Source organism: Spermophilus citellus (assembly GCF_964194105.1).
Source record: "Spermophilus citellus genome assembly, chromosome: 1".
NCBI lineage: Eukaryota > Metazoa > Chordata > Mammalia > Rodentia > Sciuridae > Spermophilus > Spermophilus citellus.
Genome location: NC_138182.1, coordinates 180,922,699 through 180,939,926, shown reverse-complemented (window position 1 = coordinate 180,939,926; position 17,228 = coordinate 180,922,699). Strand labels below are relative to the sequence as shown.

The 17,228-nt window shown below is 52.2% G+C and overlaps 1 protein-coding gene across 2 annotated transcripts in view; it reads left to right on the top strand.

Annotated features, from left to right (window-relative positions):
* TCOF1 (treacle ribosome biogenesis factor 1) overlaps positions 1 to 16,048 on the top strand; it is a 36,154-nt gene extending 20,106 nt beyond the window's left edge. The window contains exons 17-27 of one of the 2 annotated variants that reach the window (XM_081307662.1): positions 860 to 967; positions 5,565 to 5,751; positions 7,092 to 7,210; positions 8,832 to 8,942; positions 9,189 to 9,432; positions 9,922 to 10,007; positions 10,704 to 10,875; positions 12,737 to 13,270; positions 14,528 to 14,625; positions 15,246 to 15,288; positions 15,560 to 16,048. In XM_081307662.1, the coding sequence (XP_081163788.1) occupies positions 860 to 967; positions 5,565 to 5,751; positions 7,092 to 7,210; positions 8,832 to 8,942; positions 9,189 to 9,432; positions 9,922 to 10,007; positions 10,704 to 10,875; positions 12,737 to 13,270; positions 14,528 to 14,625; positions 15,246 to 15,269 (1,683 nt within the window). In that variant the 3' untranslated portion in view covers positions 15,270 to 15,288; positions 15,560 to 16,048. The remainder of the gene's footprint in view (positions 1 to 859; positions 968 to 5,564; positions 5,752 to 7,091; positions 7,211 to 8,831; positions 8,943 to 9,188; positions 9,433 to 9,921; positions 10,008 to 10,703; positions 10,876 to 12,736; positions 13,271 to 14,527; positions 14,626 to 15,245; positions 15,289 to 15,559) is intronic. The other variant, XM_081307663.1, reaches the window with a different exon arrangement.
* Positions 16,049 to 17,228: the final 1,180 nt, after the last annotated feature.

Sequence of the window (17,228 nt, the reverse complement as noted above, 5' to 3'; positions counted from 1 at the left end):
AGAGAAACCCTGTCTCTAAATAAAATATTAAAAAGGAGTGGGGATATGGCACAGTGGTTAAGGACCCCTGGGTTCAATCCCAGGTACCAAAAAAAAAAAAAAATGGGAAGCTGGGTGCGGTGGCACATGCCTGTAATTCCAACAAAGGAGGCTGAGGCAGGAGGATGGCAAATTCTAGGCCAGACTTGGCAACTTAAATGGCAATTCAAAGATGAAAAGGCCTAAGGACAAGGCTCAGTGATAAAGCTCCCCTGGGTTCAATCCCTAGTACTGATAAAGACAAAAATAAGAAAAGTTAAAATTGGGAAATGCCTTATACAAATCAGGTTCTTTTAGCTCCTCCTGAGGAATCAAGGGCTCAGGCATACCCAATGCTTCTTGTGGCTGAACTGAGTAATGACAGAGTCTCTATCCTGGTAGGGAGCACGGAGCTGCCCTCTGGCCTGACTGCAGGGCCCCTTCAGCCAGCCCCTCATGCCTGGCCTGGCCGGGAGGGATGGCGGCCAGCAGGCCACTTTTAGCTGGGGGTGTTAGAACCACATATGAGCTGTGCCGAGACCACTGACCTACAACCTCGCCCCAGGCTACAGGCCACCAGCACCACAGCCCCCAGGTTTTAGCTGTGACTAAGTCATACACACCTTTCCAGTTCAGAGTCAGGTCTGGAAGAAGGTAAGTAGATGGAGATGTGTCCAGCGGCTGTGGGGCATGCCTGGCCAGCAGGTGTCCCCTTTGTGTGTGTATGCAGAATGGAGTTGTGCCATCTTCCCCAGAGAGCCAGAACACAAGAGGGGCATTGTCACTAGCTGTGTTCCCCCTCAGCTCATACCCCTTCCCCATCATGTTCTTGCCTCCTCAGAAGGATGGTACCTCCAAGACTGCCAGAGGCAAAGCCCTGACCTCAGGACCCGCTGAGAATGCAGAGGTGTCCTCAGACAGCAGTGGCGAAGAGCTGCCATCAAGCCAGGTAGGCAGCACCTGGTCCGAAGACACGCCAGGCCCAGCTCAGCAGGGGTGGTGAACTGGGGGTGGGGTGCAGATCTTGCCACAGGGAAAACTTGCCACTTTTAAACGGCACTTCACAGTTTCCAGAGCTCTCTCTGACACATTCATCTGGACAGTAACCCCATGAGGCAGTTGAACACACAGGCTTCCAAGCAGGGTAGCGGAGGGTAGAGTCCAGGTCCACACCTACCAGCCCTAGGCCCCAGCAAATGCTTTGACCTTCCTGAGGCTTGGCGTTTCAGTAGTAAAATGGATGGGGTCAGTAATGGTGCCTGTCTCCTCATCTATACTGATGCAAGTACCTCAAGTCCTTGGCACAGTCCTCTGCCTGTGCCAGAATGCCTGTGATTGTCAGGAGGGCAGGTGGCATTGCCCCATTTGACACTTCAGGAATGGAAGCCCTGAGAGTTGAAGCAATTTCCCCAGATTCTCAGGAAGACGGCTGAGAAGGGCACAAACACTGGCTCCTGGCCCCTGTGTGTTCTTGTCCTGGCTTGGGACCTGAGCTTCTCAGGGCTCATCAGAATTCCATGGCCTCGCCCAAGACCCCAACCTGAGCAACTGTGGCACCTTAGCATGCTCTGCTGCATCCCTGGTGTTCCTTAGACAACGTCCCCAAGGGAGGGACCAAGCCCATCTTCTCTCTGACTTCAGAGGCCAAGGGAGCTTGACTGTTGGGGCCTAAATTTTCACGTGAACCCAGGCCTTTCTAGCAGCCTCGCCAGAGCTGCTGGAATCCTGCAGCCCCCACACCAGTGGGCCTGCTTCACCACTGTCCTTCTGTATCAGGTGTCAGTCTGTCACTGAGGTTCTCCTGACGGCTGCTCGCACACCTTCACCAAAACCATGGTGAAAAATTAATGTTATTGGTCCCTCCCTGTGTGCCAGGGACTGTACTGAACCCTATTTTGAGTTATTCTGTTTAATCCCCACAAGAACTCTGAGGGAAGGTCCTTTTGTTATTTGTATTTTAAGGAGGGGAATGAGGCTCAGAGTTGAGCAACCTGCCCCATCCATTTGAACCCAGGCCATGCTCCCTGGCCCTGTCTGGACATTTCTCTGGGGCTTGGGCTGTGCCCCTGGCTCGCTGTGGAGCTTTGTGAAGTCTCCTTCTTGAGGGCTCAGAACAGCTGGGAGGGAGGGGCCCCTCTGCATTTCCCTGCGGGGGCTGGCTAACACAATTAAAATGAACATGCTTAAACTGAACCATTTAATTGGTACGTTAGTCCTGAAGATTCTGGAGCCCCTGTTTGAAAAGCAGAAGGGAAAATAGTCGGCAGTTTGTGCATTCCCCAGGGAAGATTGGGAAGGCAGGCACTTCCTGGGGAAGCTATGGCCTCCGCCTATCAGTCCTCAGTCCCTTAATTATGATTACTGTCATTATTAAGCATTTATCAAACATTTTGCTATTGGCAGTTTTTGCTGTTTTTCTTATTAGCCACCAACCTAGCAAGAGCTTGATACCAGGGTTGTGGGCTGAGCCCCAGGCTCCAATTCCAGTCCCCTGGCTGCCCCTCTGCCATGTTGTGTAGAGCAGGGGCCTCGGCTAGGGCCTGCGCTGCAGCCTGGCTTGGGTGCTGATTAGAAGGAAAGTGGTAGGTGTGTGAGGCAATGCATGCATTAAATAGCTCAAGGGAGCCATTCCACGACACGTGTGTCACGGCATGGATGTGCACCAAGAGCATATGTGGTTTTTACCTACCAGCTTAATTAATTTCTTTGAAAGTGTCACTTTCTCTATTATTGTGCCAAAACAACAAAAGACATAGGCCCTGCCCTCGGAGTTTCAGAGAGGAGAAACCTGTCAGAAACTAAGGGTGTTAAATTAAGGCCTGGCATGCTGGGTATTAGGAGGAGCTCCTGGTTGGTCCCTAGAGAACTAACTTCCAATTCTGCATTTTAGAGCATTTTGCTGGTCACCCTGAGCAAAGTCTTTGGACCTCAGCCTTTTCAACCTCTGGGGCAAGGCTCAAAACTCAAAATTCTCAGCCCCAAATAGTGGCATTTCTTAGTCCCCTAGGGTAGGACTGGCCCAGATTCTGCTACCCGATCCGTGGACAGGTTTTTGTGTTGTTTTTGAGGTGCTGGGGATGAGCCCAGGGACTCCTGTGCTCAGTACTCCTCTTACCAATGAGCTACACTTCCACTCCACAGGCAGTTTTGGCAGGGACTCTTGGAGCAATCATGCCTTTGTGACTGTGTCCCATGCTGGGGTCTGCTGCCTGAGCCACCAGCCCCACCTGGCCCCAGACTTGCTGAGTGAGGACACAAGCTGTGACCTCCACTTTAACAGGCCACAGGTGCTGCCCAGGAAGCCTCTGGCTTCTTCCCACGGGCACCAGAGCACGAGTGGGAAGGGAGCCCCTGGACTCCTTCTGGTCCTGGGCTCAAGCAGGACAATGACGCTCAAGGAGCTTCTCTAACCAGAACAGGAGCCCCTGCCTGAGCTGATGTGCAGTGCCCCCATCGCAGTGAGTGACCGACAGGGATTACTATTTATTCTTTCAACAGGTGAGAAACTAGGTCTCCGGGCTTCTGTGGCTTGACCACACAGGGTTGTCATGGCAAAGGCAGGCACAGAAGGGGGTGTCCCCTGCACCCTTGGTGATGCAGCCCTCCTCTTTGAACTCTCCAGGCCTGATTCTTGCTCTCCTGCTTAGAATAGTACCGGGCTGTGGGCCCCTTGTGGCCCAGCCGCCCTCTGCATCCGGGCCCCTGCACCACCTCCCTCCCACAGCCCAGCGGCCGGGCCGGGCCGGGGTGGCGTGGGCCGGTGGAGCTGGGAGGAGGCTCTGCTGCTGCGCTGCTTTTAACATCCCGAGACGCTATTGTTTGCCTCAGTGGGTTTGTTGCCTCTCTTGGTCCCCGACAATCTGTTCTTCTGTCTTCTCACATATATATAGATCCCCCTCCCTCCACTGCAAGCCTTCTCCCACTTTGCATCCTTCTCTTTTTCATCACGTGGGAAGGAAGGCTCTGGAAGTGGCAGATCAGAGCAGCCGTGGGGGAGGCTGTTTGGCAGGGGTAGGAAGGGCCTAAGCCCAGCAGAGCTTCCACCCTCGGGCAGGCACCTTTCTGCTTACTTTTTACTTTACATCTCTCAGCACAGCACCTTGAGGGATACTGAATGACAAGTCAGGCCCACGAGGTGGGCAGGGTAGTGTGTCGAACAGAGACCCAACCCAGCCCCAGGTCTAACTGCCCCTCACCCAGGCCTCAGGCACCTCCCCCTCCTGCCCTGAATTGCCCCACTAGCCAGAGCAGGAACAGACCTCAGGTTAGTGCTGACAGTTCCAAAGTGGAAAGTAGGTGCCCCCGTCCTTGGCTCATGGCTCTCCCTGCTCTCCTTAGTTGGAGGCTTTTAGGAGGAAGCAGACCTGGATTCCCCTGGTGTATGGGTGGCACATTCTAGGAGCTGCAGTTCCTAGCCAGACTGGCCTGCACAATACCAGTGAGCTGCTGTTGCCACCTGCTTTTCCTGTCACTCTCTAATTGGGACATTGAGAGCCCACCCAAAGGTGAGGCAGTGTAAAGAACTCCACAGCCAGCCCAGTCTCTGCAGTCACACGCACCGGTCAGGCTGGCTCTGAGCACATCCCCCCTCACCTCCCAGCACCCTGGCCACTTTGAAGCTGGTCTCAGGCCTGTCATTTCATCCACTAGGATTTCAGTGTGCCGGTCTGAATGAAGTCTCTTTCTTTTTTCTTCCTTTTAAGCACAACCACGATTGTATATCACAGCTAAAAAAACTGACCTATCCAGACAAGCGTTCTCATTTCCCCAATTATCTCATGAATGGTATTTTTTATATTTGATGTGTTCAGATAAGATTCCAAATAAGTCTCATTTCCCCAATTATCTCATGAATGGTATTTTTTATATTTGATGTGTTCAGATAAGATTCCAAATAAGGGCCACACGCTGCATTAGGTTATTAATCCCTTTAAATCTTAATCCCGTGGTTCTTTCCCACCCAACCACCCTTGTTGTCCTCAAGTATTTTATGTATTGAAACTAGGTCAGTGTAGCTGGGGCTGCAGCCTGGGCCACATCTCAAGGACGTGTCAGAGTTGCTGCAATGGGGAGAGCTAGACTCTAAGCACTTTCCTGGGGAACCTTACATTATGGCCGGGTCACTGTAGGAAAGACTTTAGGGCTCTCCCTCACCAGGTCTCTAAAGTCAGCCAGGGGAAAGAAGGCTCAGTTGAACACTGTGGCCCTGGCTTTGCTTCCAGCAGGCTATGATGGTGGGCACTCCTTCCCTTTCTGGACTTGTAGCTTGTAGACCTCCCACCTGTGAGTGTAACTGATACTGCTGCCCTCGGGGGTTCACTGTCAGGGTCAGGTGGGCTCCTGTGAACTGTGAAGTGTTGTGCTGGGTCTTGGAAGGTGCCCTGGGATGGGTGTGGGCTGGGAGTGCCCTAGGCAGCTAGAGTGGCCTCTGTGCCCAGCTGCACCTGCGCTTCTTGGACCCCTTTGCCTTACAAAGTTCCTGTCTTCCTCTTTCCCTGGTCAAGCCTTTAATCACCGGGGGGTATGTTCTGTTTTTGTTTTTCAAGGTGATTAAACCCCCTCTGATTTTTGTCGACCCTAATCGTAGTCCAGCTGGCCCACCTGCTACTCCTGCACAGGCCCAAGCTGCGAACACCCTGAGGAAGGCCCGGGTCTCAGATGGCACTGCCCGGCACTCCTCCTCCGAGAGCGAGGATGAAGACCTGATCCCTGCCACACAGTCCTCCACTCCTGGTGAGTGCCCCGCACCCAGTGCCGAGTGCCCTGCTTCACCTGCCAGGCTCAGCTGGGTGGAGCTGCTGGCAATGACCCCATTGAGGCGAGTTGCATGGCCAGGGATTGGTCAGGGACCAGGTGTCTAGGCCCTGCATTGTCACTCTGATGAAGGGCTAACTCACTATCAACAGAAGGTAGGACCAGATCTGGGGTGTCCTTGACTTAAAAGAATCTGTGATTCTATCAATAACAACAAAAAATGGCTGTTACTCTTATTGTTGTTATAACACTTTAATGAGGAAATCATACCTAATTCTGGCAAGGTAATTAAGAAATGATATTATGAGCTGGAGTTGTGGCTCAGTGGTAGAGTGCTTGCCTAGCATGTGTGAGGCCCTGAGATCGATTCTCAGCACCGCATATAAATAAAAATAAAGGTCCATTGGCAACTAAAAAATATATTTTTTTAAAAACCGTAATATATTTAGCACAAAAGAAAAACTACCAGCTGGGCACCTGGTACCCACCTATAATCCCCGCTATAGAGACAGAGGCAGGAGAATTGCAGTTCAAGGCCAGTTTGGGCAATTTAGTAAAACCCTGTCTCAAAATTTAGAAGTCTGGGGATGTAGCTCATTGGTAGAGCTCTTGTTTAGCATATGTGAGGCTCTGGGTTTAACTCAGTACCACAAAAAAAAAAAAAAGGAAGAAGAAAAAATATCACCTATAACCCCACTGCCTGCATCTCAAATATTATTACTTCTAACGTTTCTCTGCTGCTGACTTGACTGAAGCCTAAGACACACCTGTGTTTCTAAAGTAGACCATACTGTACATTGTGCTTGTCATCTTCAGTGCGTATGTTGTGACATTGAAGGTTTGTCAGTACATATTTATGGTGTGGTTCCTACTGGTTACAAGACAGTACCACATTCCACTCTACCAGCACCATGTCGGAGGAGACAGGGGTTTGTCTTGGGCTCTGACAAGCTGCTCTCCGGTGAACTCTAGAACAGCCTGTGCAAATATCTGGGTGACTCTCAGGAGAGACCATTTTACATGAGGAGTCTCTGGTACCAGTGTTCTAGCACATGGCTCAGGTGTAGCAGCCTGACTGGCCGAGAGGAGAGGACATGAGGAAAAAGTGGGGGGTCACTGCCATAGCAGCCATTGGATGTCCTTGAGCTGTGTCAGATGACAGGCCCCTGCCTGGAATGCTTGGGGTATGGAGTGAAACCTCTCTGTGGAAGGCCTACGCACAGCACTGGGTCCCCAGATGGGCTGGTGACTGGGTTGTGCCACCACTGAGGAGGCCATGGGGTTTCTGTATCCTGATATGCTCCTGTCCTCTATTTCAGCTATTAAGACCAATGTGATTGTGCCCACTGCCCATGCACGGACGACTCCCAGAGCCAACAGCAGGGAGGAGTCCAGTTGGACATCGGAAGGCAAGAAACAGGAGGCAGCAGCCACTCAGGTACCTGGTGGACAGGGAGGGAGGGCAGCTGGATTCCACTGCAGAGGCTGTCTCCCACCCCCAATAGCATTGGCCTCATAGCCAGAGGCCTTCCTGGCCTTTAGACCATAGACCTGATGCCAGATTCCCAAGTCATTTTTGTATTGTTAGGAATTGCTTTTATAGGGTATGGTGGCACACACTCTAATCCCAATGAATCAGAAGGCTGAGGCAGGAGGATCACAAATTTGAGGCCAACCTCAGCAACTTAGCAAGCCTCTAAGCAGCTTAGGGAGACTCTGTCTCTAAATAAAAATGAAAGGGGCTGGGGATGTAACTCAGTGGTAAAGCAGCCCTGGGTTCAATCACGAGTACCCCAGACAGAAAACAGAATCAGAAATGCTTTCAGGGAACCCACAGCTGAACAGGGCCAACTTCACTCTGGAGTCCTTCATCAGCTTTTTCAGCATGGTGAAGCTTCTGATTTATTTTCTTTCTCCCACTTTTGAAATGCCATGAACAAAAGTTGCCCTTCAGAATGTGTAGAACAATCCCTTTAGCATTCTTCCCAGCCTTCGCCATTTTTAGTGCATTGTTATTTGACCCTTGCCTGAATCTAAAAATGCAGTGACCCACTGTTCAGAAGATAAAACTGAGCACACATCCCCACCGGGGCTGTGGTTTGATCAGAATTAGGCAGGGCCAAAACCCAGGTCTCCTGATTCCCAAGTCCCTGCTCTTTCAGCCTTATTGGTTTGTTATCCCATTGAGAAGGAGCTGTTCACTGCACCCCACCCAGTTCTTCTTGAGAGGGTGATAGAAAGTTGCCATGCACCTAGGGGGCAGTGCCAACTTGGAGGGGCTGATGTGCCACCCACCCACTGGGTGCACACAAGCTATACCTCAAGAATGGCCTCTGGAAGGAGAGGGTGTGTGCTGGCTGGGTGGGTAACCAGCCCGTGATCACTACACCCCCAAAGCCCATACCTGTTTGGCCACTCAGCCAGTAGATGGTGCTGACCATCTGCCCTTGCCAGACACGGCGATAGCAGGAACAAGACAGGGAGGGCCCCTGTCCTCATGGAGTTCTCAAGCCAGTCAGGAAGCAACCATTAGACAAGGAAATCAAATAGAAACAAGTTCCCCACCAACTGTTTGATGCTATGAAGGAAACAGAACATAAACTAGGGAATAGTGAGTGATCTGCTTTAGGAAGGCTGGGCCGGGAAGCCCCCCTGAGGAGGTGAGCTGGGGGCACCCTGCAGATCGGGAAGTTGAAGTTCTTGCTCCCTGACTGTTGGTGGGTGCAGAAAGTAGGGGGACCCCCAGCTAGAGGTATATCCTGAAGAGGGTGCGAGTTAGAGTGGGCCTCAGGTAGGACCAAGCTACTTCCCTTTCTTGCTGGGAGCTCTCTCTCTACTCTAAGAACAAGGTGATTTTCTCATAACCTTAAACCTGCCACCCATCTTTCTGCCCAAATGGTGACGTTGCCCCTCTAATTGCTGCTCGTCCCCAACTCTAGCCCCATGATTCTTGGTACTTGGGTCCCTTCTTACCCCAGCCAGACAGGGTCTGACCAGGCATGACCTAGATGGCATCCCAGTTACCCATTGGTCTCAGAGCTGCCCCTCACTGTCCACAGGTGGCAAAGCGGAACTCAGCTTCCCTCCCGCTGACACAGGCCGCCCTGAAAGTCCTCGCCCACAAAGCAAATGAAGCCCAGCCTCCTGCCAGGACCCAGTCTTCAAGTGAGGTGAGCTGGGAAGCAGGGTTAACAGACCTACCACAGGGAGGGCCCAACCCTGAGTCCCAGGACTTACCTCCCTGGATCTCGGTGGGCTGGTGTGTAAGGAGGAACTACAGTGTTCACCCTGGAGAGCTGCGGGAAGGATCCAGGAGGCCACCTGTGTGGCCCTGATACAGTGCCCAGCCCGTTGTTGTGCTAAGCAGGCACCATACTGCTCTGCGTGACCTTCCACTCTTTCTTTCACCAAATTAGGTTGACAGTGCTGTGGGAGCACTCACTGTGACTCATCCCCAGAGCTCCCCTGTCCAGAACAGAGTGAACAACAAGCTCAAACAACCCAAGCCTCCTGCAGGCCAGCAGGCCACAGCCACACCCTCGGGCCACTCCAAAGCCAAAGCCCCTGGGGGCTCAGACGACAGCGAGGACAGCAGCGACAGCTCTTCAGGGAGCGAGGACACTAGGGGACCTCAGACAGCCAAGTCAATCCCCAGGCTAGGTGAGGGTGCTAGGAGGGCAGGTCCAGCGCAGGGGTGGGATGCAGCCTGGTAGAACCCTGGGCTTTGGCCTCAGCTCTGTGTCCCAGCTTGATCTGAGACCTTGGCCATGTTATCCCATGTTGGGCCTCAGTTTACCCATTTATCCAGCCCTCTGAGGAAGTCTGTCCAAATGATTTCAAAACCCTGACTCTTGTTGAACTGCTGGTAGCTTCTTGGTGTCAGACTCCTCTTGTTGACTCCCCTAACTCCCAAGACCAGGCTTCCCCACAAGGGAAAGCAGGGGATATAAGTGGGGCCTTGGGAGCTGGAGATGAAGGCCGTGAATAACATGATGTAGCAGGACCTTCCACAGGGAGGGCCCAACCCTGAGTCCTTGGGTGGAGGGATGGGGGGACTTAGACCTGGCATCTCAGGCCTCTGAAGGGTTCACTCTGCCTAACTGACAAGGGCCACCAGGGGCCCTCAACAGGATACCTTTGCTTCTCTAGTAGGTCCAACCCCTTCTAAGAAGGAGACTTTGGTGGAGGAGACTACAGAAGAGTCCAGCGAGGATGAAGTGGTGGCCCCTTCCCAGGTAACTGCCAGGAAGAGGGCTGGCTGCCCACAGGGTTGGGCTGGACTCTTAGACCAGTTAAACCAGGTGTCCTTCAGGTCAGACATCTGGCCCCCCTCCTCTTGCCCTGGGCAAATTCCTGCCTGCAAAGGAACCAGGCGACTGGGCATGATGGTGCACACCTGTATTCTCAGTGGTTTGGGAGGGTGAGGCAGGAGGATTGCAAGTTCAAAGCCAGCCTTAGCAACTTTGTGAAACCCTGTTTCTAAGTAAAATATTAAAAAGCACTGGGGATGTGGCTCAGTGGTTAAGTGCCCCTGGGTTCAATCCCCCCAAAAAAGAAAGAGCCAGGCAAGCTCCTACCCCAATCCCTAGGAGCCCAAGTAGTTAACCTCTGGTCTGTGATTCTCGGTGATTCCCAGACAAAAACATTTCTTAACCAGGTTTCTTCAAGGTTCCTCTCTCTGTACATGGCAAGTGCTAATGACTTTTGTGTTTGCATTCATAATAAGAAATTTCCTTTTTGGATGTACTTGTCTAACATGTGTATTGATCAAGGAGTTCACAAGGTGCACTGAAGCACCCCGGGGCTCAGTGCCCACTCAGTCTGCCTCAGCAGGGTAGGCCTGAGCGCCCTGGGCTGGTGTCCTCACAGCAGGTCATGCTTCTGGGCGGGGTGGGTGGGCTTGCAGCCTCTTTCACACTGGGCTTCTTCAGTCTCTCCTCTCAGGTTATGTGACCCCGGGGCTGACCCTGGCCAATTCCCAGGCTTCAAAGGTGACTCCAAAGCCAGACTCCAGCCCCTTGGTTTCCTCTGCTCTGGCAAAAAAAGATGACCCAGATGGCAAACTGGAGTCTCAGCAGGCAGGCACTGTTTCCCTTAAAACAGGTAAGTCAAGGGACATTAGGACGTGGAAGGACAAGGCAGTGGGCCTCCTTTTGTCCTCCTGCAGCAACGGTGCCACTAACATGGTCCTGTCTGCCACCAGGGCTCTCCAAATGAGGGGTTTTGGTCTCCAGTGAGACCTTCTCATAGTGCAAGTGGGGCCCACCCTGAGGTATCTGGCTTCCATGGTCTGGGCAGCCCAGGAGCCAGGTGTGTCTAGCTGGAGGAAGCTGGTTGCAGCTGGAGGAGAATCTCTGCCTAGAAGAAGCAGCACCCTTTTTTTTTTTTTTTTTTGGAGTGCTGGGGATGGAACCTAGGACCTTATGTGTGTGAGGCAAGCACTCTACTGAGCTATGTCCCCAGCCTGGAAGCAGCTCCTTGACTTGTGAAATAGACCTTGCTCTTTCCAGCCATCCCCGTTGACTATTCTTCCCAACACAGGATCATGATGTGGGGTGTAGGCACTGAGGATGATTCAGACAGAAGACTGGAAGCCTGTTTGCAGGAATTGGCAATGGACCAGCCCAGAGCCACTCTGACGCACTCTAAAGCACTGACAATCCCCAGACCACCCTGGGTTTTGTTTCTTTTCTTTTTTTTGGTGCTGGTGATTGAACCCAGGGCCTCATGCTTTCCAGGCAAGCACTCTACCACTGAGCCACATCTCTAGCCCACCCTGGGTTTCTAAACATGTCTAAAACAGGCCCTGCAGAGGGTGGTGCTCCAGGGCATGTCAAGGTATGGCATGCAGAAAATAGTCACATGGACTTTGGAGGGCAGACTGGAGGGAATTATGGGCACAGTCAGGCCCACTGCATGCTGCAGGGAGTAGCCCCCAACCCAGTGTGACATGGATGTTTGCCTTTATCCCTCCTCAAAGCAGTCACCTCCAGAGCCAAACCACTGAGCCCTCTTCCAGAGCACAGCAGGTAAGAGCTTTATGCCTGCTTAGCCCAGAATGGAGTAGAGCCCTGTCCAGGCCAGAGGCAGTGGCAAGGCCCAGTCTTTGGGCTTTAAGTAGCAGTTTCGCGTGCTGGGTCAGAAGCGGAGTCGTTGCTCACTTTCCTCCCCAGTGTTCTCTTTGTGAGAGGCGGGTGTGACAAGGAGACATTTTAGAGGGGGCTGTGGAAGGTTTTTTTTACACGTGTAGTCAGCACACAATTATCAAAGGCAAGCAGAGGCGTGGAAATTCTAAACAAAGGCTGCACCAGAAGTCACTCTGGCAGGCAGTAAACCTACTTAGTCAGCCACCACTTGTGCACCCAGTGTCCCCACCAGCAGCCTAGAATCCTGGCCTAGAAGGGCCAAGGGCCCCCTGTGTCGATGGATTATGAATTGAGCGTCTACAAGCCCTTCACTTTTATTTTAAATCTATAGCTTATAATAGACTTCATTATTCATCCATTTCCTCATTTTACAAGCAGGGAAACAGCCCTTGAGAGGAGCTGGGTCCTGGCTAGAGTCACTGAGGTTGGTGGTAAAGTCAGACTCAGAGACCAGTTCTCCTGACCCAGCTCTGGACTCCTGGCTACACGATACCGTCTCCCTTCTGTTTGCTCTTTCATTTCGTTGGTAGATTTCAGGGCCTCACATCAACATCTGGGTTCATTGTCCATCCCTCACCCTAATTTGAGTTGAGTTTTGTATGAAAAGACAAAAGAGCTCTAAGTTGAATGCAAGGTCCAGGTGTGGGGAACGCAAGGACTCTGGAGACGAGATGGGACAGAGTGACCACTGGACCTTGCCTTCCCGTCTATACCCCTGCAAGAGGAGGAGCTGTCTTTCCTTGCATCCTCTCAGGGCTCACCATAGATATTTGTCCTCAGCTTCCCCAGATCCATGACTCCAACTCCTCTCTCCACAGGTAAAAAGGAAGCCACCTCAGGTGCCACCTCTGAGAAGCCCAGGAAGGAAGCCCCAAGCTCCACAGATTCCACACAGGGACTGCAGAGCAACATTGCCCAGCACTTCCAGGGGGCTCCCTGGCCCCTGAGTGAAGCCCAGGTGCAGGCCTCAGTGATGAAGGTCCTGAAGGAGCTACTGGAGCAGGAAAGGAAGAAGGCCACAGATGCCGCCAAGGACAGCAGCCGGAAAGGCCGGAAACGGAAGCTGTCAGGAGACCAGTCAGCCACCAGAGCCCCCAAGAGCAAAAAGAAGAAGCAGCTAGTGTCTGAGGAAGGCGGGGAGAGCGCTGTTTCTTCAGAAAAGGCCTCCAGGACTTCCAAAGGGAAAAAGAGAGACAGAGCAAGTGGCAACACAAAGGAGAAGAAGGGGAAGGGACCTTCCGGCTCCCATGGGGCCAGGGACCAGCCAGAAGGGGAGCTGGGGATGGTGAAGGTTGAGGGTGGAGATCAAAGTGACCCAAAAAGCAAAAAAGAGAAGAAGAAATCTGATAAAAGTAAGTAAGATCTTGCTTCCCTAGGCCCATGCTGAGGGCAGCCGGCGTCCTTAGCCAACCCCTGGTCTCTTCCCCATGCACAAGGAGATCCCTGGATGGGTTTTCCAGGGTCTTGGGGGCAGCCAGTGGCAAAGCCGGAAAAGATTCCAGAGCACCTGGGCCAGAGCTGCGAGCCAGCTCCCCAAAGCCCAGAATGTTCCCTTAGTATCTGACAGTCACATTCATTTTCAGCTTCAGGCTTCTAGAAGATCCAGGCTCAGGCTGCAGCCTGACAAGGGCAGAGAATGGTGTCCTGTGCCTCTTTGGCCCATGTCAGATTTTGGAAGAGCCTGTTTCTCCCACCAGCTCTGGGGTGCAAAATGGACCAGAACACCTGAGCCCTCATCATCTCTCTAGACCTCGGTTTCCTATTCATTGAGACCTGTGCTAGAGTCTGCGCTCAGTAGGTCCTCGTCAGTCCTTGTGCCAGCACAAGAGGTATTTCAATCCCATTTTGCAAATGGAGAACTGAGGCTCAGAGAAGGAAGATGCTCAGGGTCAAGGGGTTTCACCGGCTCCAAACAGGCAACCTTCTTGTGCTGCACCAGTGGTGGTAGAGGAATACAGAGACGGGTAGATGCCTAATGCCTCCAGGGCAAAGGCAGAGTGGCCCTCAGAGCAGGACGCTTGACCCTTTGGTGCTCAGTACTGTATTAGGTTCCCACTTTCCTGTCAAAATAACTGTGGGAGGTTTTGTTGTTTTTTCTTTCTTTTTTTTTTTTTTTTTTTTTTGTGTGTGTGTGTGTGTGTGTGTGGTGGGGGGTGGTTGGGGATGAAACCCAGGCAAGCATCCTACTACAGAACCACATCCCCAGCCCTGTGTGGGAATTTTTTAAATGAGTTAATTTAGGGCCAGGGATATAGCTCAGTGGTAGAGCACTTACCTAGCATGCGTGAGGCCTTGGGTTTCATCCCCAGCACTGCCCCCGCCCCCCCCCAAAAAAAAAAATAGTAATAATAATAATTGAGTTAATTTAAAGAAAATTAGTCATAGTCCAAGTGGTCCATGGATGAAGAAGGCATGAGGCTGGTTTTGAAGGACAGGTGTCCTGGCCCCACCCTGGCTGTGTTGATGGCTTGCTGGGCTGTGGGGAGAGCTGAGCACCAGCCAGGAGGAGCAGGCCCTGGAACCCTGGAGTTCTGCCGGGCCCTATACCTCCAGCATGGCCCAGCACTCAAGATTACAATCTGTTCAAGAAACTTCCTTTCTTCCCTCAGGTAAAAAAGAAAAGGACAAAAAGGAAAAAAAGAAGAAAGCAAAAAAGGCCTCAACCAAAGACCCTGACTCACTGCTTCAGAAGAAAAAGAAGAAAAAGGTAAAATGAGTTCCTGCAGCGTCTCAGACCAAAAAAGGGACCCAAACCCAGTTCCCAGGGTGAATGTTAGCCCTTCGCACACCCAGACCCGTCCCTGCCCTCTCCATTCTTGATTCTAAAGGGGGATCTTGTGAGAAAGAGCCGGAAGGGAGTATTCCTAGCCTCTGGAAGCCACAGAAGTGGCCCTGTCTCATCTATGAGGTGGAGAATGAGGGGGGTTAGGGATGAAGGAAAGGGATACCCCCAGAGGTCAGGGAGACCCACATGGGCTGTCACAGACTTTCAGGTGAGAAGAAACAGGACTTGGGCTACATGTACCCAGCTGGCAGGCTGTCCCTACTGAGGAAACTCTCATAGCCATCTGCTGTGCTTGTGGAGCAGCAGGGTTCGAGGGCTGATGGCCTGAGCAGGGTCTATGCTATGGCCAGAGCCTCAGCCCCTCAGGCAGGATGGCGTCCGCTCTGGGCTCCTTCCTGGAGGGCACATGAGGCACTGCCCCATCCCCAGGGATCCCTATAGACCTGGCATTTGTCTTGGGGGAATCGCCAGTCCCCAGCAGGTGTGGGGCAGCAGTGGGACACACCTCAGGGATAAGAGCCCTGACACTTTTCTCCTCACAGAAGACCGCAGAGCAGACTGTGTGAGAGGCCAGGCACAAGACAGGTATGCTTTCTGGCCCTTCCCAGCCATGGGAGGACCAAAGGAAGTGGGGCTGGGGAAGGCTCCAATCCTCAAGAGTTGGTGGGGCCATGTGACAACACCAGGGGCTGGAGGGAGCTGCAGTGTTGGAAGGGTCCAGAATAGAGCGACCAGCATCAGCATGTGGGGGATATAGTCAGTCCCCCTCTCCTGGAGCAAGAAGGCCAGGTTTTATCCTCCTTGATGGAGGGAAAGGTCAGGAGATTTTATGTGTGGATGTGTTTCCTTCCCCCAGGGAGTTCTTAACGGAGTGTTGACCATCTCCAGGCCTCTGACCTCTGCCTACCCTGGCTTGAGACTGGATTTTTAACTTCTCCCTCTGCAGAAGATGGCCAGTGCAGGGTCCCCATGCTGGCCAAGCCTGTGAGCCTGCTGGAAGCCTGGTCTGAGGAGGAGGGAGCCCAGCTCCTGGGACCTTGCCCAGCTCCTGGGACCTTGCCCCACTGATCCCAGCACAGAGCGCTTCACATAGATGTGTACAGTATATATATTTTTTTAAGTGACCTGTCTCCCCCCTTTAAATCTAACATGCCCAAGGGCTGGACTTTCCACTGCTTCACTCTGCAGACCCAGTGAGGCCAAGTGTGTGCTCATCCATGCACTTGGTCTCTGGCTGATCCCAAGCCTTTGTCCTCTTTTTGTCTATTCTTCTGGTTGTGGCTTCTGTGTTTTGTTTTTTCTCTTTTTTTTAAGAACTCAAAATAAAAGACTTAAAAGAAAGATGCAAATTCCTGGTGTACCTGGGACAAGGCTATGTAGTTGGCTACTTGGGAAAGACGGTCTGACACCTGGCAGTGAGCAAGCCAGCACTTGGGATTCCTTCTTGATGGAGTAGAGCTCTGGGATTCTGTGAGTGGGACAGTTTGCCAGAGAAATAGCCGGGGGCTGAGTCGATGGGGAAAGACTCAGCTGCAGCAAAGCTCATGTGGAACTGAAGGGTGGTTGTGGTTGGTTTCCTATAAACACCCAAAGAGGGGAAATGGGAAGGGGCCTTAGGAACTGACGTGAGTGCGGATAGGCTCTCGAGGTAGAACGGCTGTGGCCGGCGCAGTAGGAACCAGAACACCAGTTAGGAGTGGTAGCCCTCAGTCAAGGTAGCTGTGATTCTGTGGTGATGAAGGCAAGACACAATGAAGTCAAGGCTGCGTGGGGCAGTGTGTGTGGGACTCAGTGGTGGCGTGAGTGTGGACGGAGGGAGGGGGAGGTAGCCAAGTCACCTCCTGCTGCTCCATCCTAGACCTCCTGAGAAAGTCCACTTCCACCCCAAGCAGGTGGAGCACCAGAAGTCCAGAGGTTGTGGAGACTGCCGAGGCTCTCAGCCTCCTGCCAGAGGCAGACAGACAGTGGCAGTGCCCAGAAAACCTGGGACTGAAGGTCTTGGAGACTCAGGTTGGCATTTGCCTGCACTCGGGGCTTTAGACCACCTCCTCGCCCCAGTGACTTGTCTCTCTTCTAGATCCAGTGTGTTGGTCTAGATCAGACTGCAGGAAAGCTTTGTCCTTGGGCACATTGGCTCACAATTCTTTTTCTTTTGTTTTTTAGTGAGACAAAGGATAGCTTGCCTCACGTGTGCTACGCAAGCACTGGTACAGTGCTTAGTGGTACACTAAGCCATATTCCCGGCCCTTTTTATTTTTTATTTTTGAGACAGTCTTGCTAACTTGCTGAGGCTGGCCTCAAACTTGGGGTCCTCCTGTCTCAGCCTTCTGAGTAGCTAGTATTACAAGCAAATGTCACTCCCAGCTCCATGGAAATTTTTTTTTAAGTAGATTTATAGATTTTTATTATTATTATTTTTAGTTGTAGTTGGACATAATACCTTTATTTTATTTACTCATTTTTATGTGATGCTGAGAATCAAACCCAGCACCTTGCACATGCTAGATGAGCCCTCTACTGCTGAG